This window comes from Rhinolophus sinicus, chromosome 8, assembly GCF_057876585.1.
Source record: "Rhinolophus sinicus isolate RSI-liver-muscle chromosome 8, RSI-T2T, whole genome shotgun sequence".
Lineage (NCBI taxonomy): Eukaryota > Metazoa > Chordata > Mammalia > Chiroptera > Rhinolophidae > Rhinolophus > Rhinolophus sinicus.
Window position 1 is genome coordinate 7,373,183 of NC_142508.1, and position 21,628 is coordinate 7,394,810.

Below are 21,628 nucleotides of genomic sequence, written 5' to 3' on the forward strand. Positions count from 1 at the left end.
GGGCCCGGGTCTGGGGGAGCTCGGGAGAGAGGGCGCCTGCGGGGCTGTGAAGTGGCCGGGTTTGGGGCCTGAGACCGATTGGGCCTAAGGACGCAGATGTCTAGATGTCTTTCAAAGCAGATTCCCTGCGTTTTTGCCATGTCTGTTTCTGCTGTTTTTCTACCGCTGTGTCTCTTAATTACTGTGTGCTGCATTTCTTCTCCAGGAACCTAACCATCAGGAGTCTAGTATATTCCTATCCTTTTAAAACATTTTTCATGATGACATATTTCAAAGCTACAGGTCCTTTTAGAAGATAATATAACAGATTTATCAGATGCTGACATTTTATCACCTGTGCTTCACCCGTGTGTGTGTGTGTGTGTATGTGTGTGTGTGTGTCCGTGTCCCTAAGAAATAAAACCTGACAGTTAAAACCTTTTCCCCACCAAATCTCATGCCTGCATCCTCAGAGGTAAGTCAGGTGGTATCCTTCCTGTGTATATTTTTGTTTTTGTTTTTGTTTTTTTATGTAAGCAATATATGCATTTTTGTTTAGAATTTTAAAATTGTTTATGAAACTCAGTATTTGGGAGTTTTAACTCATGATGCTATGAGTCTTGGCATTTCATACCGAAAAAGGACTTAGCAAGCACGTCCACAGCCGTCCTTGATTGGCTGAGAACACTGAGCCCTGGAGAAGATAAAGGACCTACTCATTGTCACTCAAGTGGTCCCTGAAGGGACAGGATCCTGAATCCAGGTGGTTCATATCTGTTCTGTTCCTGGTGTTTCTTCTATGTAAGCCCTGCCACTGAGCTCACCGACCCTCAACCCCCTATTGATTATTGTTCACATGAGTCAATTTGAGGAAAGAGGGTTGAAGTATGACTTGGGTTTGAACCAAAACCCTAATCAGGATGGAAAGGTATGCATCTTCCTGAAACGCGAAATATTGATTCTTAGGACGACCTGAATATTTATTGTACTTAACAAGCACTCATACAGTCTTACTCTCTGCCAGACATTGATCTAAGAACTTTACAAATATTCACTTACCTAATTTAAACCTTACGATAAATCTGTAATGTAAGTACTTATTTCATCATCCCCATTTTATGGATAATAAAACTGAGGCATAGAGGAATTAAGTAACATGCTCAGAGTCACTCAGCCCATATAGTGTAGCCCTGAGATCTGAGTCCAGGCCATCTGGTGACAGTCTAGGTTCCTAACCATTGTAGTACCCATTTCACATGCTAGAACTAGCACGTGACCCAGGTGAAATCACCACACATAGTAGGAACTTGCAATTCACAGAGGGTAGGAACGACTGTCAACTGATAATTAGAAAGGACTTAAAAAAAGAAATAGGATTTGGAATGTACTTTGAAGAATATATTTTAGCTACCTATTGCTTGTTGGAAATATATTATTGTTTGTTTACAAGAATAACATCTAGAAGAGTGCACGCAATGTAGACCTATATAAAAGTTGCCCTCGACTGTTCTCCAGGCTCAAAAGTATTCACAGGTAGAGCTCTGTATCCTTCCCTTCTGCCACCACACTACAAATATACACAGGGCTGTTTTTTATTATTAAAAAATGAAAGCATATTCAAGAACTTATAGTTTTTATAAGGTACATTCCTCCAACTGAAGGGAGAGCTAAGCTCTTCAGAAGGATTGAATGATACTCCACAGGATGTGTCCTAGCGTTTGTTCAGCCTTTTCCTTATTAGTGAATAGTCGAAGAAGTTGATGTCTTTAATAAAACGGCCAGCCCCTCTGCCAGGATGGGGGCCCGCCGCGGTGCCAAGCCAAGAGGGCTGGCGACACAAAGAAGCGCTGTCCCCTGCCAAGCGCCGCCCCCTCGGGCTCGATCCCGCCCGGGAGGAAGTGGGGGGGAGGAGACTGCTCAGGAACCCCTCCTCTCCTCCCCCTCCTCTCCTGGCTCCTCGCTCGTCTCCCTTCTCTCCCCACTCCTCGCTCTTCTCGGGGTGCTGCTTGCAGGGAAGCCTGTTCTCTGCCAGACTGTGCGTCCCTTCTGCACCCAGCCCTGCCCCCTCCAGCTGCCCCCTTGTCAGTTGCAGGCAACCAGGTGAGTGGCCCTCTCGGAAAGCTCCGCAGGCAGAAACAGGGCTGTTGGCGGTGCATCGGCCCTGGTCTGGGGGAGGGCGGTGCCGCAGGCCGAGGGGACGCGAGGCGGGCAGACCTGCGGGACCGGGCTCGGCAGGGCTGGGGGTGCCCAAATCGGGGATAGAATCCCTCACTGTTTGTGTCGCGGTCCTGTTAGTGATTGTTCTGCGCTCTCAGGCTCTGCGTCGCGCCTGCCGCAGGGCTCTGACATCTGATGTTTGTTTGCCTGCTTTGTGTCGTCGAGTTACGCACAGACCTGACCTAGAGGAACAGCATCTAATCCGCAGTTTTAGCGGATGAGAATAGCGTGACTCAGGGAGGAGACGGGGCTGGCTCAGAGTCACACAGGTGGCTGGTGACCGAGCATCACTTCTGTCCTACTGCCCTTTGATCTGTGCAAACACTGTTTCTGGGACCGAGATCCCTCGTCCACTTGCAATGGCCCCTGGAGACTGATGTGTGTGGAAGAGGGGCCAGTGGCCCATCTCAGACCCTGCGCCAGCGGCCAGGAGAATTGCCTGCCAACCCCAGCTTTTCCGCTATGCTCCCCTCCTCCCCCTGCTGCGCCCAACTCCACTATCTCCGCCCCCCTCACTCCTCCTCTGACGTCACCGACCTGCTCTTTGTGGACTGGCCCTGGGCCTGGGGAGGAAAGTCTTGCCTGGGTGAGGGCCTGGAGAGGAAAGCGGGGAGAGGGATCCCACACCAGAATGTGGAACGTCCTTTCTGTCTCCAACACTGTCCATTTATAGAACACCCTCTGAGGCAGGGGGATCAACAGCTAGCTGTGAAGAGTCCAGCAACAGGATTTTTTAAAAAATCAAAACAGGTCTTCTCACTCCTGGGCTAGTGGTCCTCCATTTTGCTCTTCTCCTGGGAGTTACGCAGTGAGAAGTGTGCAAATATGAGTGAGAGAAAGACAGCCCCAGGGGAACTCGTGAATTAAGAAGGGAGTGTAGTAAGATCAGAATAGAAAACGCAAAGTTCTGAATCTTGCTGACGTTTTTTGGGGAATGGGGGAGGGATTGATTGGGGAGAGCTACAAATGACCTTCAAAGATGATAGTAATGGTCTCTTTTTTAAGCTGGGTGGTTGGTATGGAGGAGTCCGTTTAATTTTTTTAATTGTTTTATTATTATTTTACCATCTATATCCTTCCACACGCATTACGTATTCTTTTACATGTGTGAATTAAACCATTTTTAAGTGAAAATCAACTAAGATGGAACTGGGAATATTCCAGAAAGAATGCAAAAGGAGTTGAACCCACCCTAATTCTGGCTTAGGAGAAGTTGATGGATATTGGGAAAGATATTGGACATGTAAGGAAAAAGAAACAAGAGTTCATGGAAGAAAATGGCATGAAGAAGAGAAGACCTACAGAATTGGATGCCTGCGATAGTCTGCATTTTTCAAGGCCAAGGTAGTCAAGAATACATCCTAGGTTGGCCCTTACACCCACACCTTATGTCTATCATTGAATCAGCCATCCAGAGTATCTGTTCATTCTCCTGGGACATCCAAAAAAACAAAACTTGTTCCCTGACCTCAGGCACTTATCCTACTTTGGGATTTGAAAGCAAACCATAATGCAGGATGTGGTGCAATGTGCAAGACAGGCCCACTGCCCTCCTTCCCTTCCGTATACATCTGAAAGGGAAACCCCGTTTAGGTGACACGGTGGCTGGGGTAGGGGATTTGTAAAGCTCTCTCCCTGAGTTTCAGGTTGCGCCTAGGGTACCTTCTGCTTTAGAGGGGCCTTGTGTTCCAGAAAGTTGGTGGACCTTGGGGAGAGAAAGCAAGACCCATGGGAGGAGAACCAAAGATGAAGAACTTCGGGAGAGAAATAAAAGGGATTTCTCCAGGCTGTGTCTGTCTGAGCTCACAAAGCTAGGAGGGCAAACGTGGATTCAAGCACAAAGAGGAAGCATTTGGTTCAAAAGTCAAGTGTCTGTCAACTAAAATTTATATATATCATCATAGGGTGTAAAGTACCACATAGGGAACAGCATATAGTCAATAGTACTGTAATAGCTGTGTACAATGTCAGAGGGTAGTAGACTTGTTGGGGTGATCGCTTTGTGAGAGCGGTAAATGTCTAATCATTATGTTCTGGACACGTGAAACTAATAATAATTAAAAAACAAAACATGTTAAGTGTCAGAGTCACCCATAGCTGGTTATAGTGGGAACAGAACTAACTGCAAAGCTCAAGCTATTGATGGGCAAATGCACAACCTGTTGGGAAGGAAGACATTTTAGGAGGAATGAGACAGGGTCACCTGATCAATCGAATCACTTATATACTCGGACATTTAATGTATGTCGACTTGATTGAATTGAGTGTGCTATTTTTAATTGTAATAATAACAATTGAAAGGATGCAGACATCTAAAGAGAAAGAATACTGTTCACCTCTTCCCTTCCTTACGAATCAATGTTAGCATGTTGAAATGTGGCCTCCATGGATTTGCTATATATACAAGATCCTGGTACTTTACAGGCTTATCTATTTCTGGCACTTAAGAACATGGACTCCAGGACTAAATGTCCTGGGTTTGAATGCTGGATCTGCCACTACCACCTATGTCGTCTTGAACAAGTAACAAATTCTCTAGCCATCAGGGTTTTTGTTTTGTGTGTGTGTTTTTGCCCACCTATAAGATGGGGAGGGTGGTAGTACATACCTTATACGCTTATTGTCAGGATTAAATAATTTATGTAAAGCACTTAAAATAATGCCCAGAAGCTGGTAAGTACTGTATTGTCATTACTACTATTAAAATTACTAGTACTGCTACAATTATTATCTTCACCCATACAAAAATGGGTTTGTGTCCTACAGATTATAGTGATTTGAAATTTTCACTTAAAATATATCTAGACCATCCTTCTAGGTAGAGGCAAAATAGCTTTAAAGCATCCTTTGTAATAGCTATGTGATGTCCTATAATTAGATTTTCATACTTGACTCAAGCATTCTCCCTCTCAAATATCTTGACACATACACAGCATTGGTATCAGACTAAGGCTGACACTGCAGCTGCACTCACAGTGCAAGAACGGGAGCAACTGGCAGAGAAAAGGGGAGCTCAAGCGTTCCCAACCAAACCCCACTCACTTTGGGCCACCAGTGTGGCCCAGAGGAAAGGTAGAAGCGGGGACCCATCAGGAAAAACCCTCCTTTCTCCCTGGTTCCCTACTTTTCAAATCTCCAAGCCACCTGCCCTTTGTCACGTGACAGATATTCCTTCATCTCACGAGCTAGCTCAGAGTACAACGAGAGACAAAAATGTGAGTGCCCGGCTCTGGGTGTGTTTGGAGTACCAACACCAGCGGTGACAGGGGCCCAAAGAGAAGGGGTCCGATGGGCAGTTCTTTCCAGGGTGTATATGGGTGGCTGGGGCTGTGCCCCAGGGTTTTATGTTGGGGACAGTGGGTTACGGGGGCGGGATATGTGGACAATGGGTGTACCTTTAGATTACAGATCCTGTGCCCACAGGAGTAAAAAATGGTTCTAGGAAACATTCCTTGTCATTTGTCTATCTCCGTTTCTAGGTTGTCATTTATCTGTCTCCATTTGTCATTTTGTGGGGCAGGGAGCATCCTTGTACGTGTATCTTTCATTCTGCTGCTCTCATTTCCGTGAGAAATCTTATTAGAAGAAGGATCGCTGAGTTGCCACTGTCAGATGGCTGTCAGGTTCTCAGTCCTTCTAGCAGATGTGATAATGTCCCCAAAGCCTTTTTGAACAGTGGACATTATTAGCTGCCTTTGTCTTCTTTACCTCTTTCCCCTCCTCCTTTTCCTCTTTCTTCTTCCTCACCACCTTCTTTTTTTGATAATCTTATGGGCCACATACACTATACTTTCATTTGCCTCATTAGTGCGATTGAGCATATTTTCATAAACCAATCAGCCATTTAAATGTCCTCTTCTGTGAGTATCTTCTCCGAGAAGGATAGGATTTCAATAAATAGAAAGATGTGGGAGAGGGAGCAGGAAGAAAAGAGAATGGGAAGAGCATCCGGAGTGAAAGCAGGGCATGTCCAGGGATGCCAAGTGTTCCGGGAGCTGCAGAGACGTTGGGCGGCAGGAGATACGACTGGAAAAGTAAGAAGCAGCCAGTTCTGAAGGTCTCCCACCCTAGGCTGAGCGCTCAGATTCTCCCCTGTGGGCCAAGGTGACATCCAGGGGTCGCTTCTAGGAAATAACACCACCATTGGTGGCTTTAGAAGAATAGAGGCGAGAAGAGATAGTGGTGACTGCGAAACTGGATCAGTTTAGTCAAGAATTGAGCTACTGAACTAGGTTAATGGCAGTGTGATTGGAAACCGTGAACAACAGCATTCACAGGACTTGGGGCCAGCTGGATATGGAGCAGGAGGGAGAAGGGACACAATTGTGACTGTATAGTTTGCTGTCCTGGTTATTTGTGGACACCAGGAGAAGCAGGCAAGGGACAAGCTCTTATTAACCAATTATGTTGGGTTGTATCTTCTCAGTAGTAGTTCTCTGAGGTGTAGGCTACCCTCTTTAACAACTAGGGACATCTAGCTTATGTAGTTTCCCTACGAGGAGCTAGTTTGGAGGGAAAAGAATAAATGTCAGTCTTTAGTTTTAGAGACTGCTACCAATTGGAGAGTGTGCTCTTTCAGTGGGGCTCTGGAGTTGATTCATTACATCAGGGCCTTTTCATCTGTGGCCTTGAGAAGGCATGGTACCTATGCCAAGGACTTTTCCAAGGGCACTAGAAATACCTGAGCACTAAGCATAATAATAATTGGTATGAATGTACATGTTGGCTCCAAAATATGAAAACTATGAAATCAGAACCAGTAAATGTTTAATCCAGTGTTTGTAAAATCTAACATTGGGTTAGGTTTTTCATTTACTTTATAAGAATTCTCTATTACGCATACTTAAATATTTTACTCTTAACCAAATATTTATAAGCAAATACACATATGAATGTATGTGTGTGTGTGTGTGTGTGTGTGTGTATATATATATATATATATATATATATAATAAATGTAATCCTCAGAACAGCCTTACGTGGCAGATACTATCATCTTAACTTAATGAATGAGGAAACTAAATCTGAGATGGGTTACCCAATCTCACAGTCAGTAACAGCAAAGCTGAGATTCAGACCCAGACAGCCTAACCCCAGAGCCGAGAGTGTAATCGCATTGCCATATGACCTTGAGAGTGAGCACGCTCTCTGACAAAGGAAATAGAAAAGAGGTAAAAGGGCCAAAGGTAGAAACAAGGATCTTCAGAAGAGGTAAGGGGAGGTTAGGAAGTCATGGTTCAAGAGGTGGCCCATGATGACGTTGGCTCGGGCCATAAGGCTAGAGGTAGTGAGAGGCTCAGGGACCAGGAGCAAAGCGTTGCCCAGAGCCACCAAGTGGAGTGGTCAGTGAGGATGACAAGCCCTGGATGTCCCAAGTATGAAAATACATCTGTCCATGGGGGAGCTGTTTCAGTAAAGTGCATATAGCAGAGGTCAGACTGTAGAGCATCCGTAAGTGGGAGCTTGTGGTAAAGGAGCAGAGGATTTTTGTGAATACAAATCCTTTCTCCACTGTGTTCAGGTGCAAGGAAGAATCTGCCATAATTTCATAACTTATCTTCTGCTTCTGAGACCTGGATTCAAGCCACAGAGGGCTTCAGCTTTCCTCTTACCTAATAGCCTATGACTATGACCAAAAATCCTTCTCTGAAGACCCAGACTTTTCAGACTGGAATTCTGGTTCCCCAAGCTGGGATTAATAAGATCAATGTGTGAGCTGAGTGGGGTAAAGTAGGGGTGAGGGGACAGCATGCTGCACCACTGTATTATTTTCCAGGGGCTGCCGTTACAAATTACCACAAACTCAGTGGCTCAAAACAACAGAATTTTATGCTCTCACAGTTCTAGAGGCACAGAAGTTTGAAATCTAGGTGTTGGCAAGTTTGGTTCTTTCTGGAAGTTCTGGAGGAGAATCCGCTCCAGGCTTCTCTCCTAGCTCCTGGTTTTGCCAGCAATCTTTGGCATTCCTTGGCTTGTAGACACATTACTCTAGTCTCTGCCTCCATCTTCTCATGGCATTCTCCTCCAGGTATCTGTGTCTGTGTCCAAATTTCCTCTTCCTATAAAGACACCAGTCATTCGGTTAGGGCCCCCTCAAATCCAGTGTGACCTCATTTTAACTTGATGACATCTGCAAAGACCCTACTTCCAAATACGGTCACATTCATGGGGGTTAGGACTTAAGCATATCTCTTTGGGGACACAATTCTGCCCTCATTCTTCACTTGTGTTTGTTTTCTTCGGTGATGGGAAAGCATCGAGCCCTTTTAGCTTGACCAGGAGAGTTTAAGAGGACAGGGTGTGATGGGATCTCCTGGATTGGAGACACTGCCACCCCTGGTGAGTCATTTCACAATGTCAGTCTCATCCGAGTTATGTGAAGAATCACACCAGCTAGCGGAGGAATGAACTACTTGGCTTGTTTGTTTGTTTGTTTGTCTGTTTATTTGTTTGAGCCATTCTTCACTAAGCTGAGTCTTTGCTTTCTCTCTGCAGAAGTCAATCCAGCCATGGCAACTCCCTCTGCTGCCTTCGAGGCCCTTATGAACGGAGTGACAAGCTGGGATGTCCCCGAAGATGCCATCCCCTGTGAACTCCTTCTGATTGGAGAGGCGTCGTTTCCAGTGATGGTGAATGACATGGGCCAGGTCCTCATTGCTGCGTCCTCCTATGGCCGAGGCCGCCTGGTGGTGCTGTCCCATGAGGACTATTTGGTGGAAGCCCAGCTCACTCCCTTTCTCCTCAATGCAGTGGGTTGGCTTTGCTCTTCCCCTGGGGCTCCCATTGGTGTACACCCATCCCTGGCACCTCTGGCCAAAATCCTCGAGGGCTCTGGGGTGGAGGCGAAGATTGAGCCGGAAGTGAAAGACTCCCTGGGGGTTTACTGTATTGATGCCTACAACGAAACCCTGACTGAAAAGTTGGTCAAGTTCATGAAACGCGGAGGTGGCCTGCTCATTGGAGGCCAAGCCTGGGACTGGGCCAACCAGGGCGATGACGAAAGGGTTCTGTTCACGTTCCCTGGGAACCTCGTGACCAGCGTGGCCGGCGTGTACTTCACTGACAACAAAGGAGACACTAGTTTCTTTAAAGTGTCTAAGAAGATGCCCAAGATCCCAGTCTTAGTTAGGTGAGTGCATTACCCCAACGGGGAGTTGGTCCCAGGTTCAAAAGCTGACACCGTTCTTACCTTCAGATTACTCCCAGGCTAACAGAAGAGAATTTGGCACTCAGATATGGATTCACGTAAATCACCCAGATTTTTAAAACACCCTGAAGTACAGGTGGGGCAGGGTCTCTGTTGCTGCTGCCTTCTCAGACCCGGTCACTTCGTTTTGAGGGGACAAACTTAGTGATCGTTATGCCCTCAGAGTCTAGCTTACTAAAATACTTTGCTGAATCCCACAGTTGGCATGACTAATCCAGGAAGGTTTGCTTGAGAAGGTTGCTTGCAACTGAAATGTGAGGAAAAGAAAAACAACCACGAGGGACCCCATAAGACAAAGTCTAGAGAGCCCTGGGAAAGATTTGGAAATGTCCAGCTAGATGGGCTTAGGATGGCAGGAAGAGCTAGAGGAATCAGCAGCTGAAATAGCAGAAAAGAGGGCACAAGTTATCTCTGCGAAATCTAGGAGGAGTTAGGAGCAGCTTTCATCTTGGGGGGCAAACGACCCCGTGGTGGAGAATGAAGGAGGCAGGGGACGGATGCAGAGACAGCTACACTGAAAGTCTCAGAGCGCTGCCCAGCTGTTCTATGCGCATTGAGCTCCTGCACCTCATACAGTGCTGAACGTAGAGCAGGTAAGTAGGTGCTCAGTAAACATTTATTGGATGGATGAATGAGCAAGATTAGAAGCTGGAAGTCCCAGGAGTAGAAAAAGCACAAGAGGCCACACCTTATATTGTACATGAAAACTCTCAGCATCCTTGGAGCAAAGAGCCGTGGTATTTCTGACCAATGGAAGCAGAGTAAGGTAGGATTGGGTGAGGCGTGCACAGCAGGGGTAGTAGAGAGGCGTAGGGAATGACTGTGGCCTCTCCTTGGCATGGACCTCCTGGAACACCCACAGCTGCATTCTCACATGTGCAATGAGGAGAAACACAGTTATTCAGAGGCACAGTGATTGATCAAGCTGATCAAACTTCAGCTTATCAATGATCTTCATCCCAAGGAATAGGAAGGTAAGACTTGGCCGTAATTCTATTTCTTAACAGCCTAATCCCCCTTAGTTGCCTTCAAAGATGTTTTTCTCTACCAAAGACTTAATTAGGGAAGTATATAGAATCCATTGTGGAGAATATGGGTTATTAGTATTGATTATTTACTCGGTAAGACTGCATCACAACTCTTGACTCTCTGTTTATACAGGTAGGTGTGTCATTGCATTACTCTCATGTTAGCCGGATAACTTTTTGACTTGTGGGTGGATTGAAGATGGCAATAGTGATTTTCCTGAGCTAATTGCTGAGATGAAGTAAGAAAAAAGTAAAAGGTGCAAGAGGGTGTGTGTGTGTGTGAGAGAGAGAGAGAGAGAGACAGAGAGAGAGAGATGAAATACTGATCAAATGCATAGGTTGAGATTAGTAGGGAAAAATAGAAAACAAAAACCTTTTCGTCTTACGCTATAGTTTTCTTAATATTAGCTCTCAAGTACACAACACTGAAAGGTAAACGTTGAGCTATTTTTCTCCCACCTGGTGTTGTGGGAGAAAAACTATATATATTTGTCAAAATTCATTAATTGTATGCCTACATTGAGTTAACTTTTCTTTCTGTAAATTAAACTTTTATGTAAATTAAACCTTTAAAAATAGGTTATTTTCATAGAATTTTTAAAAATAAAGAAATAATCAGGATATAATCAGACTCATGTAGAAGGATATGCAATCCAGCATTATTTATACTAGGGAAGAGTAGGATGGTTAAATAAATTACAGAATTATTAACCAACCAATAAAAATATTGGGTTTCTAAGAATATTTAAGGACATGGGAAAAAATCTTTTGGGGGTCACTATTAAAAGAAATAAAAGAGAATACTAACCTCTTGTTCAATGTTCCCAATTTTGCTCAAAAAATAGTTATGTATAGAAAATATTACATAAGAAAAAGGCCAAAATATCATTAATGGATAGATCTCTGGGATGTGGAATAATGGTAGATGATTTTTACTTCTAAACTTTTATTTCCCAAATTTTCTATCAAATTTTGTTAATAAGGCATATATTTCATTACCTCACTTCCCATGCAACAACATTAAAAGACAAGAAAAATATTCAGACGTCACATTAAAGATGTACATCTGTATAACACACAAACACTTTTTAGTATCTAAACAGAAAATATAAAACAAAATTCTGTAATAATTTATTTTTTTCCCTTTCCTTTCTAATATCTCTGACCTACATACACATATATATGTGTATATGTGTGTGTGGTGGTTTTATATATATATATACATATATATACATATATATATATATATATACATATATATACATATATATATATACACACACACACATATATATGTATATATATACACATATATACATATATTGTACATATGTGTGTATGATATTATGTATAATATATGGTATGTATGTATATATGTGTGTATGTGTATGACATTGTCAACACTTTTGAATTCTTCATGGGATACTCTTTTAAACTACTTTTTATATGTTGCGGGATCTCTTTTTTTTTTTTAATTTCATTTTTAAAAACTGTTAACTCATACATCCACAATACAACTCTTTTCATCTTTGCATATTATTTTCCGCACTGATTCATAATGATACATTGGCATCATCTTAGTATACATGCTATTTTGAATTCTGCTCATAACCATTCTTCATCCTATGTAATTATATTTGATTCACTTTATGCAAATGCAGTGTGTGTGCCCGATTTATTGAATCCTTGCCTACTGTTGAGCTTTTGGATCTTTCTCTCTTCCTGTTGGGATAGGTAATACTGTACAAAATATCTTCAAAGCATTTTAGAAATATTAGACAATACAAGATACCAAGATGCTTCTATTAGAATTCAAGAAGGAAGCTTATTTCCATCACAGGCAGAATGAGGTTTAGATTGAAAGCCCCTATGGATTTAGTTACTCTGCCAAATTGTCCTGTTATTTATTTTTAAACCCCCATTTAAACATGAGTGTGAATTAACCTTTAACCTTTCATCTAATTACTTGGACATTTCTTACTATATTAAACTCTAAACACAATCTTGGGATCCTCTTAACCTTCTAAAAGAGTATCCACTGGTCCTATTAAAATGAATCAAATTTTTATCAGAAGAAGATACTACACTTATGATCGGCAAAATAAAACCGCAAGTAAATAAAACCAGGTGATCAACTTTTAGCCCGGTGAGAATACCCACAGATATCAGGACACAAGCCTTGTAGTCACGGCCCTACCTTCCCACCCGGAAAGCATCATGACCTGCATTCAGAGCATTAGCCTCCATGTCCAAAGCCACTTGTAGTCTGTTCCCTGAGCAGTGACTCGTCCTCTCCCATCAGCTTTCTCCTCAGTGGCCCCTCCAGCTCTGAGGGCAGTGGCTACTGTACTTTATGTATAGAACTGATCCCACCTTCTTTCCATTAAGTATTTCATATGGACAAACACTGGATCTACTGTCATAAACTACTCACAGCCCCATTGCAGGACTCAGGATTCTAGTAAAAGATCTCATATATCCTGGAAAAAGCACAGACTTTAGGGAAGGCAGACTTGAGACTTCAGTAAGTTTAGTTAAGTCTGGGACTTGCTCTAAAACCCTGGGCCGTAGGAACCACTCTAAGCCTCATTTCTAAAACTGGTTGAGTAAGGACGCCTTTCACGGTGCTTGTGAGGAATAAATGAAAAAACATACTTAAGAGTACCGAAAACACTTCAATTATGTTGACATCCAGTCTTCATGCCATGGTATGTAAGCGTATGATGTCATGAATAAATCACTCCCAACCATTGAAAATTACCTAGCATCTGTCATTCTACTGCTTTGTCCTCAATCATGTATGTTCCAGTTGTATAAGGTCTTAACATTTTAACTGATGTTTTCCTGCTTCCTCCACCAAACCGAGATAGCATCATTATAATCAAATGACACCAACTGACATTTTACCCTCTTTATACATTTAACAAAACAAGTACTAGAGACTGAATTGGCGCTACCAGTAAAAGATTTGATGCAGATTAAATATATCATTTAACAAGCAAGGTTTGTTTTAGGAAAATCAACCAAGACAGCTTAGGATAAGAAGGCCCTTGTCTCATTTTAACCCAAATCTCAAGCTTCTGTTAAAGTTCTAACTCTATGTTTGTTCATTCATAGTCGTTTAGCCAGCATTCTATATGAGTATATTCTATATTCTAAGAAATAGACATTTTTTCTTATTTCAAGAGAATGATTTCCAAAGATCTGATACTTAGGACCCAGAAACATCCGCAATCACCAGACATGGGAGAAATCGCAAAAAACAAATAACTGTTGTAGGAAGAGTTCTGTGCTAACATGTTTCAGTAGGACATGGAACCCGGGGTCTACCCCCAATAACTGTGTAGTGTGACCTTGGCATGTCCTTTCACCTCTCTTTTTCCCTTTAGGTGAAAAGTGTTGGAGTAGAAGGCCCTTGTCCCTATTTTAGCTTTTACTCCATTGACAGTCTTCAGTGATGGCTTTTTGCTCAAAGTCATCAGAAATGCATAGAAAAGATTGGTGTACCGGTGGTCATGCTCTAAAATATCCAAATGCTCCAAACACTTCAGCCTGACAACACCCCTGTTAAACCTGAATTGACAAACATGATAAATAGATGTGATATATCCCCTTCGTCTTGCAAGATGCTGAAGGGATGTTATACACAAACGTGTCTTTTTTAAATTCCAGATTATTAAGATTTCTAAATTTTGAAAGTTTAGTGCCTACTTGAAATTAGCCCAAAGGAAACAAGAAAACTGCCCAATTACTGAAAAGAAACATTATTATGATTCCTCATGTAGTTTGGAAAATAAAAATATCTGAGCAGATATTAATAAGCTTCTTTATAACAAGGATCCACAAATCCATGGAGGTCACTGCTAGTTAGTTACATGTTAGGAGGACACAGAATGCTGACTATAGATCTTACCATTAGGGTCATGGCTGATGTACTAGGGCAAGTGTACTTTCCTAACTCATACTCTCTGCCTCTTACTACATTCTTAGCCCTGTATAGTAAAACTGTATTAACTGCGTCTCACAAAATAAACCAGAAGTTTTTAGAGAGTGAATGCAAGTGGGATGATGTGGCATCATAGAAGAGAAATTGCTACATCTCATCTTTTGATGAACACTTTCCTGTCTTCAACTTCAAAATACACACTTTTTAGAGAGAAAAAAATGAAATAATCCAGAAATATACAAAGTAGAAAGTGAAAGAGCTTCATCCCCCACCTCTCCCTCTGCCTCCTGCTAATTCCATTCTTCTCTAACAGTTTAGATTGTGTCTTTTCTGAGTTTACTTTCTTGTGTATGTATTGGGGTTGGGGTGGGAGAGCTGAAGCAGTAGAAAGAGAGACAGAGAGATCTGCAACTTGATTTCTCACTGAATACATCTTGGACATGTTTCCATATGCATGAGAAAAGATGTGCCTCACCCTTTGGAATGGCTATGTAGCGTTTCCCAGTTGAATGGTTCTATAAGTCATCTAACCATTCATCCATTAGTGCACATTAAGGTTATTTTCTAATTTTTCTCTTATGAATATTTTTTCACTAAAACCCATAGGCTTGATGTACACCTATTTATTTCAAATACTTGGCAGTTTCCTGTTAGAAACATTTTGGAAATCTTCAAACATGTATGGAACTAGAACACAAAACAATGAACACGCATGTAGCCATCCCCCAGGTGCCACAGTTATCAACTCCTGGCTAACTGTTATCAACTCTGTGTCCCACCCATTCTCTCCTCCTTCCAGTTTGTTTTGAAGCAAATCCCTTTCATTGCATCATTTATCCATAAAATTGTATATCTCTAAAAGATAAAGACTCATTTTTAAATATAAGCACAATACTGTTAACACATTTTTTAAATAGCATTTTTTTCTGACCAATAAAATGTCAATAACAATATCATTTTTTGAGAACATTCTATAAGTATCTCTATTTTGTATATAATCTTTATACCTATCCCTTAGATCAACTTGATTAGTCATATTTTTTATGAATTACTTAATTTTTATATACTTGATCTAAAAGGGATTTCTACAACAATTGCTTCATACCCCCACTGAGATTTTGGAACCGAATTTGTAATTTACTTTATATATTTCAAAGCTATAGTTTGGATGTCTAAAATCTTATGAACTTTTTATGATTTGTACATGTTTATCAGTATAAAATATCCTTTCTTGCAACTAGTGTATTTCACCTTGAACTCTATTTTGTCTAATATTGTAATTATTCCCTTTTTTTTTTTTGCTGTTGTCGTTGATCCTTTTTAAAAAGATTTGACTTTTAAAACAGATTTATCTTGTAGCATCAATCTGATTTCTTAAAAGAGATCCTCTGTCACAAAGGCAAAACTCACATAACTGAGAAAATTGATGTTTGTTCTAGTTACTATCATCTTGCTCAGTGTTTTCTGTTACACTTTCCTGTTGCTTCTTTTTAAATTTTTTGCTCAATTGGTTGTTTCTTTTCCCCTTCTCAGTGTTCTGAAATTACAGATAGTTTTTCTGTTCTTTCAAAGTTATCTTTAATTTTTTTCCCAGCTCTTCATTAAGAATTTTTCATGCTTATGGGAAGGTTGCAATAATAACATGATGATAACCATACCCCTCCCCTAGGTTCACCAGGTGGTTAGGTTTTGTCGCATGCACCATATAAACACACAGAGACAGACTATTTAGCCTAACCATTAGAGAGTAACCTATAGACATCATGACACTTCACAGCTAAATACTCCATCATGTATCGCCTAAAGACAAGGCCATTCTCCCACACAACCACAACACAATTACCTCACTCAAACAATGTTGTATTGATACAATACTATTATCCAATATCCATATTCAGATGTCTCCAATTGTCCTAACAATGTCTTTTAAAAATATATAGGATTCAACCAAAATAGTTCCCAGCTCTTACCTTTAGGGACATTAGCGTTTTTGAAGCATCCAGCCCAGCTGTTTTATGGAATACCCTTGAGTTTGGATTTGTCTAATTGTTTCCTCGTGATTATACTCCCGTCAAACATTTTTGGCAAGAATACTACATACGTGACATTGTATTCATCACAATGTATCAAATTGGGAGGACATGAAGTCAGTTTGTCTGTTATTGGCGGTGTTTGAATTGGTCATTTAGTTAAATTGGAGTTTTCCAGATTTTCCTATTGTAAGCGTGCCTTTCCCCCTTTCAAACTAATTTAATATACAGTATGACAATTTGAGACTATTCATATCCTGTCCAGCAACAACCCTTCACTCAGTGGTTTTATGATCTTGATGATGTGTCACAGTCAATATTTACAAAAATGGTTACTTCTACCACTTGGGTAGTTCCTGTGCTCGTTTCTTAAAGATTCATGTCAAGCATCACCTCCTCCAGAAACTGCACCCCCCCCCCCACCTCCTAGTCTAATATAGATGCTCTCCTCTGTGCTTCCATAGCAACCTGACACTCCAGGACATACCCCAGCGGAGTTTAGGTTTCTCCCAGAATTGGCTACATCCTTCTGTCAAGAGAAGCTTTCCTCCCCACCTCCACAACATTTGTTGCTGGTTTTGTGGTTGTTTTTAAATTTTGTTTGTCTTAATATCACTCTGTACACATAGACCTTTTTAAAAAGACAAAACAAAAATCAAATGTGCTTTATAATTCATTTATAGTTGTTGGCATTTTTTTGACAGTCCAATGGTCCCAAATTTAGCAAAGAAAAGCCCCACTGAGCTGACTCCTGAATCTTTTGACATACCATCATTTTTTAATACTTCATTTCTGGCACAACAAGAAATTGCAGGCTTACCTTGTCCTTTTCCAGTCCAAAAAAGGACTCAGTGATTTCTTCAAGGAATCTTAGTTCCTTTTAGTGGTGAATGGTATTGGAAACCAAGCTCTAGGTGTGCTCGTTGCTGTTAGACTCATCTCCAGACCCCTACAAAGACAGAATCAGGGAATACATATCTGTTAATCATAAGGCCCTAATTTTAATCCAGAACCACAAGATTCTTCTTCTCCTTCACTCATCCCATATTTCCACCTTCCTTCTCTTATAGTGAGAATATTGGTTTCCAGCAACTTCAATATGTACACATTTGCTCAGTCCTACAGTGCACACAAAATAACTTCATGATTACTATTCCCACGCTATTACCAACAGCAAACTTACTAAGATAAAGATTTTTTTGTGTGTAGTTTTTCTGATGTTCTCTGAATATATTGCATGGAGCATAAAAAGTCTAAGTACTCTGTTCAAAAATTACTTGGATTGTTCTTGTTAATTTGGTCCTATTTTTGTTTAATGTGAGTTTTCACACATATTTTTTTTATCTAATTTCAATTTCTGAACGTGTAAACTATTAGCATGGCTAATAGTTTACAGCAGATTACATTCTGTTTAAGTGCACATGAGACACTCGTGAAGCAAAACTGTATGTTGGGCCATAAGATGTCTCAATGAGATTAAAAGGATTGAAATCATACATAGTATGTTCTGATCGCAATGGTGTTAAATTGGAAATCAGTAACAAACATATCAGGAATATCTAAATATTTGTAAGTTAAAAACCACAAATACTCTATAAGTAAAGAAGAAATTAGAAAATATTTTGAACTGAATATAAATGAAAACACAACATGTCAAAATTTGTGGAATGCAGTTCAAGCAGTGTTTAAAGAGAAATTAAATGCTTTTATTAGAAAAGTGAAAAGTTTAAATGTAATGGCCTAAGTTTCCACATCAAGAAGCTAAAAAAAGGAAAGTCAAATTAAACCCAAAACATGTGGAAGGAATAAGAAGATAATAAAGATGAGAGCAGAAATCAATGAAATAGGAAATAGAGAAAACAATAAAAACAGGAGCTGGTTAGTCAAAAAATAAAAAAATAAAAGTGATAAATCTCTAGGTATACTGATTATGACAATAAGAAACATAACACAAATTATAAATCCCAAGAATGGAATGAGGGACATTAATACAGATCCTACAAACATTAAAATAATAATAAGGGAACAACAATTTTATGCCAGTAAATTTGACAATTTATTTAAAGTGGATAAACTTTCTGACAGACAAAAACTACTAAAATTGACACAAGAAGAAACAGAAAATATATGTTAAATGAGTTGAATTGTAATTAAAAATATTTCAATACCAAATGTAATGTGGTAGCCTGATTGCATTCTGGAAAACATTAGTGGGAAAACTGGTGAAATTTGTATAAAGCCTGGAGATTAGTTAATAGTATTTTACCAATGTTAACTGCTTAGTTTTAACAAATGTACTATGATTATATAACATGTTAACATTAGGGAAATTGGGTGAAGCGTATATGGGAACTCTCCGTACTATATTGACAACTTTTACATTTTTATTTTAAAATAAAAATTTTATTTAAAATCAACAACAATGCAAAAAAAAAATCCTACTTAAAAAACAAAACAAAACAAAAATAACCTCCAAGCCCAAATAACATCACTGATGAATTTTATCTAACACTCAAGGAACAAATAATACTAACCCTACATGAACTCTTCCAGAAAATAGGAGAGGAGGAAAATTTTTGCAACTTGATTTATTAAACCAGTATTTCTCTGATACCAGAACCAGAGAAAGACAAGAAGGACAGAGAAAGACAAAAAAAACTACAGAACAATGTCCCTCATGAACAAAGACGCAAAAATTCTTATTAAAATATTATAAATAGAATATAGCAATATAATAAAAAGGATAATACCTCATGACCAAGTAGGATTTATGTTAGGAAAGCATGGCTGCTTTAACATTCAAGTATCAAATAAATTCACCATATTAATAGAATGAATGAGAAAACCATGTAATTCAAAACATGCACACACACACACACAAAAATGGCAAAATTCAATACCCAAACATGATAAAATTTCAGCAAACTAGAAATAAAAAGGAACTTCTTCAATGTGATAAAAGTCATCTTTGAAGAACCTGTAAGTAAGCACATACTTAATGGTGAAATACCCAAAATTAAGAACCAGGCAAAGAAGAATACCTGCTCTCATTGCTTTTACTCAACATTGTACTAAAGGTCCTAGCCAGGGCAATAAGCCAAATAAAAGAGGGCATAGAGATTAAAAGTTAAGAAGTAAACCTATGTTTATTTGCAGAAAACATGATCATCTATGTAAAAAAAAAAAATTTTAATGTCCATAAACCTACTATAATAAATAGGACCCAAAATCATTAAATACTAGCAGATAAGTTTAACAAAATATGTTACAAGACCTTTATGCTGAAAACTACAAAACATTACTGAGAGAAATTAAATAAAACCTAGAGACTTGGAGAAACACATCATGTTGATGGATCAAAACACTCAATATTTTTAAGATGTCAGTTTTTCCCCAAATGACATGTAGATTCAATGCAATCCCAAATGAAGTTCAAATTGATTCTAAAAGTTATGCAAATGAAGGGAACTAACATAACCTAATTTCAAGACTTACTAAAAAGCTAACGTAATCAAGTAATCAAAACACTGATGTTGGCATAAGGGTAGACATACAGATGAATGAAACAGACTAGATAGTTCAGAAATAGAGCCACAGATTTATGCTCAGTTATTTTTGGGCAAAGATGCCAAGGTAGTTTAATGAGGAAAAGAGAAACTTCTCAACAGATGGTTCTGGAACCCTTATGAAAAAAAGTGAATCTTGAAAATTATCCCACTCCATTCAAAACAAATAATTAAAAATAGATCTAGACTTACATGCAGAAGCTAAAATGCAAAAACTTCTAAATGACTAAGTAGGAGAAAGTATCTGTGACTATGGGGTAGGCAAAGATTACCTAGATAGGATACAAAAAGTACACGAGTCGTAAAGGAAAGATTAATAAATTGAGCATCAAAAAAAGATTTCAGTAACTTCTGCAGTTCAATAGAAAATATTAAGAAAACAAAAAGGCAAGCCACACACTGGAAATATTATTGGCAGTACTTATATCTGACAATAGATGTGCAGTCAGACCTCTTATATTCATATCTCAAGAAGAGAAACAATAGTAAAAAGGGGGGGGGGCAAAATATTTTAGCACACTTTACAGAAGATGACTAGGAAAGGCCAATAAGCCCATGAAAAGATTCTGAACATCACTGGTCATCAGAGAAATGCAAATTAAAATCACAATTAGATACCTACACCCCCACTAGAATGGCTAAAAGTAAAAAAACTCACAAACCAAGTGTTGGCAAGAATGTGGAACAAACTAGAACTCTAATACGTTTCTGTTGTGAATGTAAAGTAATGCAACCACTGTGGAAAACAGTTTGGCAATAGCTTATAAAGTGAAACCCACACTTATACCACTCAACCATTTCATCCCTAACTATTTATCCTAAAGAAATGAAAACATGTCCACGCTAAAATTTGTACGTGAATGTTCATGGCAGCAAGTCCCACGCTGGAAGCTACCCAAATGACCATTAACGGATGGACAAACACCATGTGATGTAGCCACACAGTGGTATACCACACAGCAAGAAAAGGAGATGAATTGCTCATAGGCCCAACAACATGGATGGCTCTCAAAAACTATTCTGGGGCATCCAGATAGCTCAGTTGGTTAGAGTGCGAACTCTGAACAACAGGGTTGCTGGTTCGATTCCCGCATGGGTGAGTGAGCTGTGCCCTCCACAACTATATTGACGACAACGAGCTGCTGCTGAGCTGCCTCAGGGGATGACTCAGTTGGTTAGAGCGCAAACTCTCAACAAGGTTGCTGGTTCAATTCCCTCATGGGATGGCGGGCTGCGCCCCCCACAACTAAAGATTGAAAACGGTAACTGGACTTGGTACTGAGCTGCACCCTCCACAACTAGATTGATGGACAATGACTTGGATCTGATGGGTCCTGGAGAAACACACTGTTCCCCAACATTCCCCAATATAATCGAAATAATGCTTTCATCTTAAAACAAACAAAACAAACAAAAAAAAACAGAAAAAAAACTATTCTAAGTGAAAGAAACCAAGCACGAGAGTACATATTTTATTATTACATTTATATGAAACTTTAGAAAAGGCAAATCTAATTTATACTGAAAAGAAGAAGCACATCAGTAGTTGCCTGAGGGCTCAATTGACTGGAACGGGGCAAAAGGTAGCTTCTCATGGTGATTTAAATGATATATTTTTATTGTGATTATACGAGTGTATAAATGTAGCAAAAATG

General features: G+C 39.9%; 2 protein-coding genes across 6 annotated transcripts in view; one reads left to right on the forward strand and one right to left on the reverse strand.

Moving 5' to 3' along the window:
• Positions 1–17,336, reverse strand: part of LOC141567564 (olfactory receptor 2A5-like) — a 129,219-nt gene extending 111,883 nt beyond the window's left edge. Inside the window, exon 1 of the mRNA XM_074315225.2 lies at positions 17,228–17,336. The gene's annotated coding sequence lies outside the window, so the exon portion shown is untranslated. The remainder of the gene's footprint in view (positions 1–17,227) is intronic.
• The window catches only part of TCAF1 (TRPM8 channel associated factor 1), a 47,025-nt gene that overhangs the window by 12,230 nt on the left and 13,167 nt on the right, over positions 1–21,628 (forward strand). For 3 of the 5 annotated variants that reach the window (XM_019715363.3, XM_019715361.3, XM_019715362.3), the window contains exon 2: positions 8,692–9,325. In XM_019715363.3, coding sequence (XP_019570922.1) covers positions 8,706–9,325 — 620 coding nt within the window. In that variant the 5' untranslated portion in view covers positions 8,692–8,705. Of the gene's footprint in view, positions 1–1,911; positions 2,080–8,691; positions 9,326–21,628 lie in introns of those variants that run through there. The other 2 variants (XM_019715360.3, XM_019715359.3) reach the window with 2 other exon arrangements.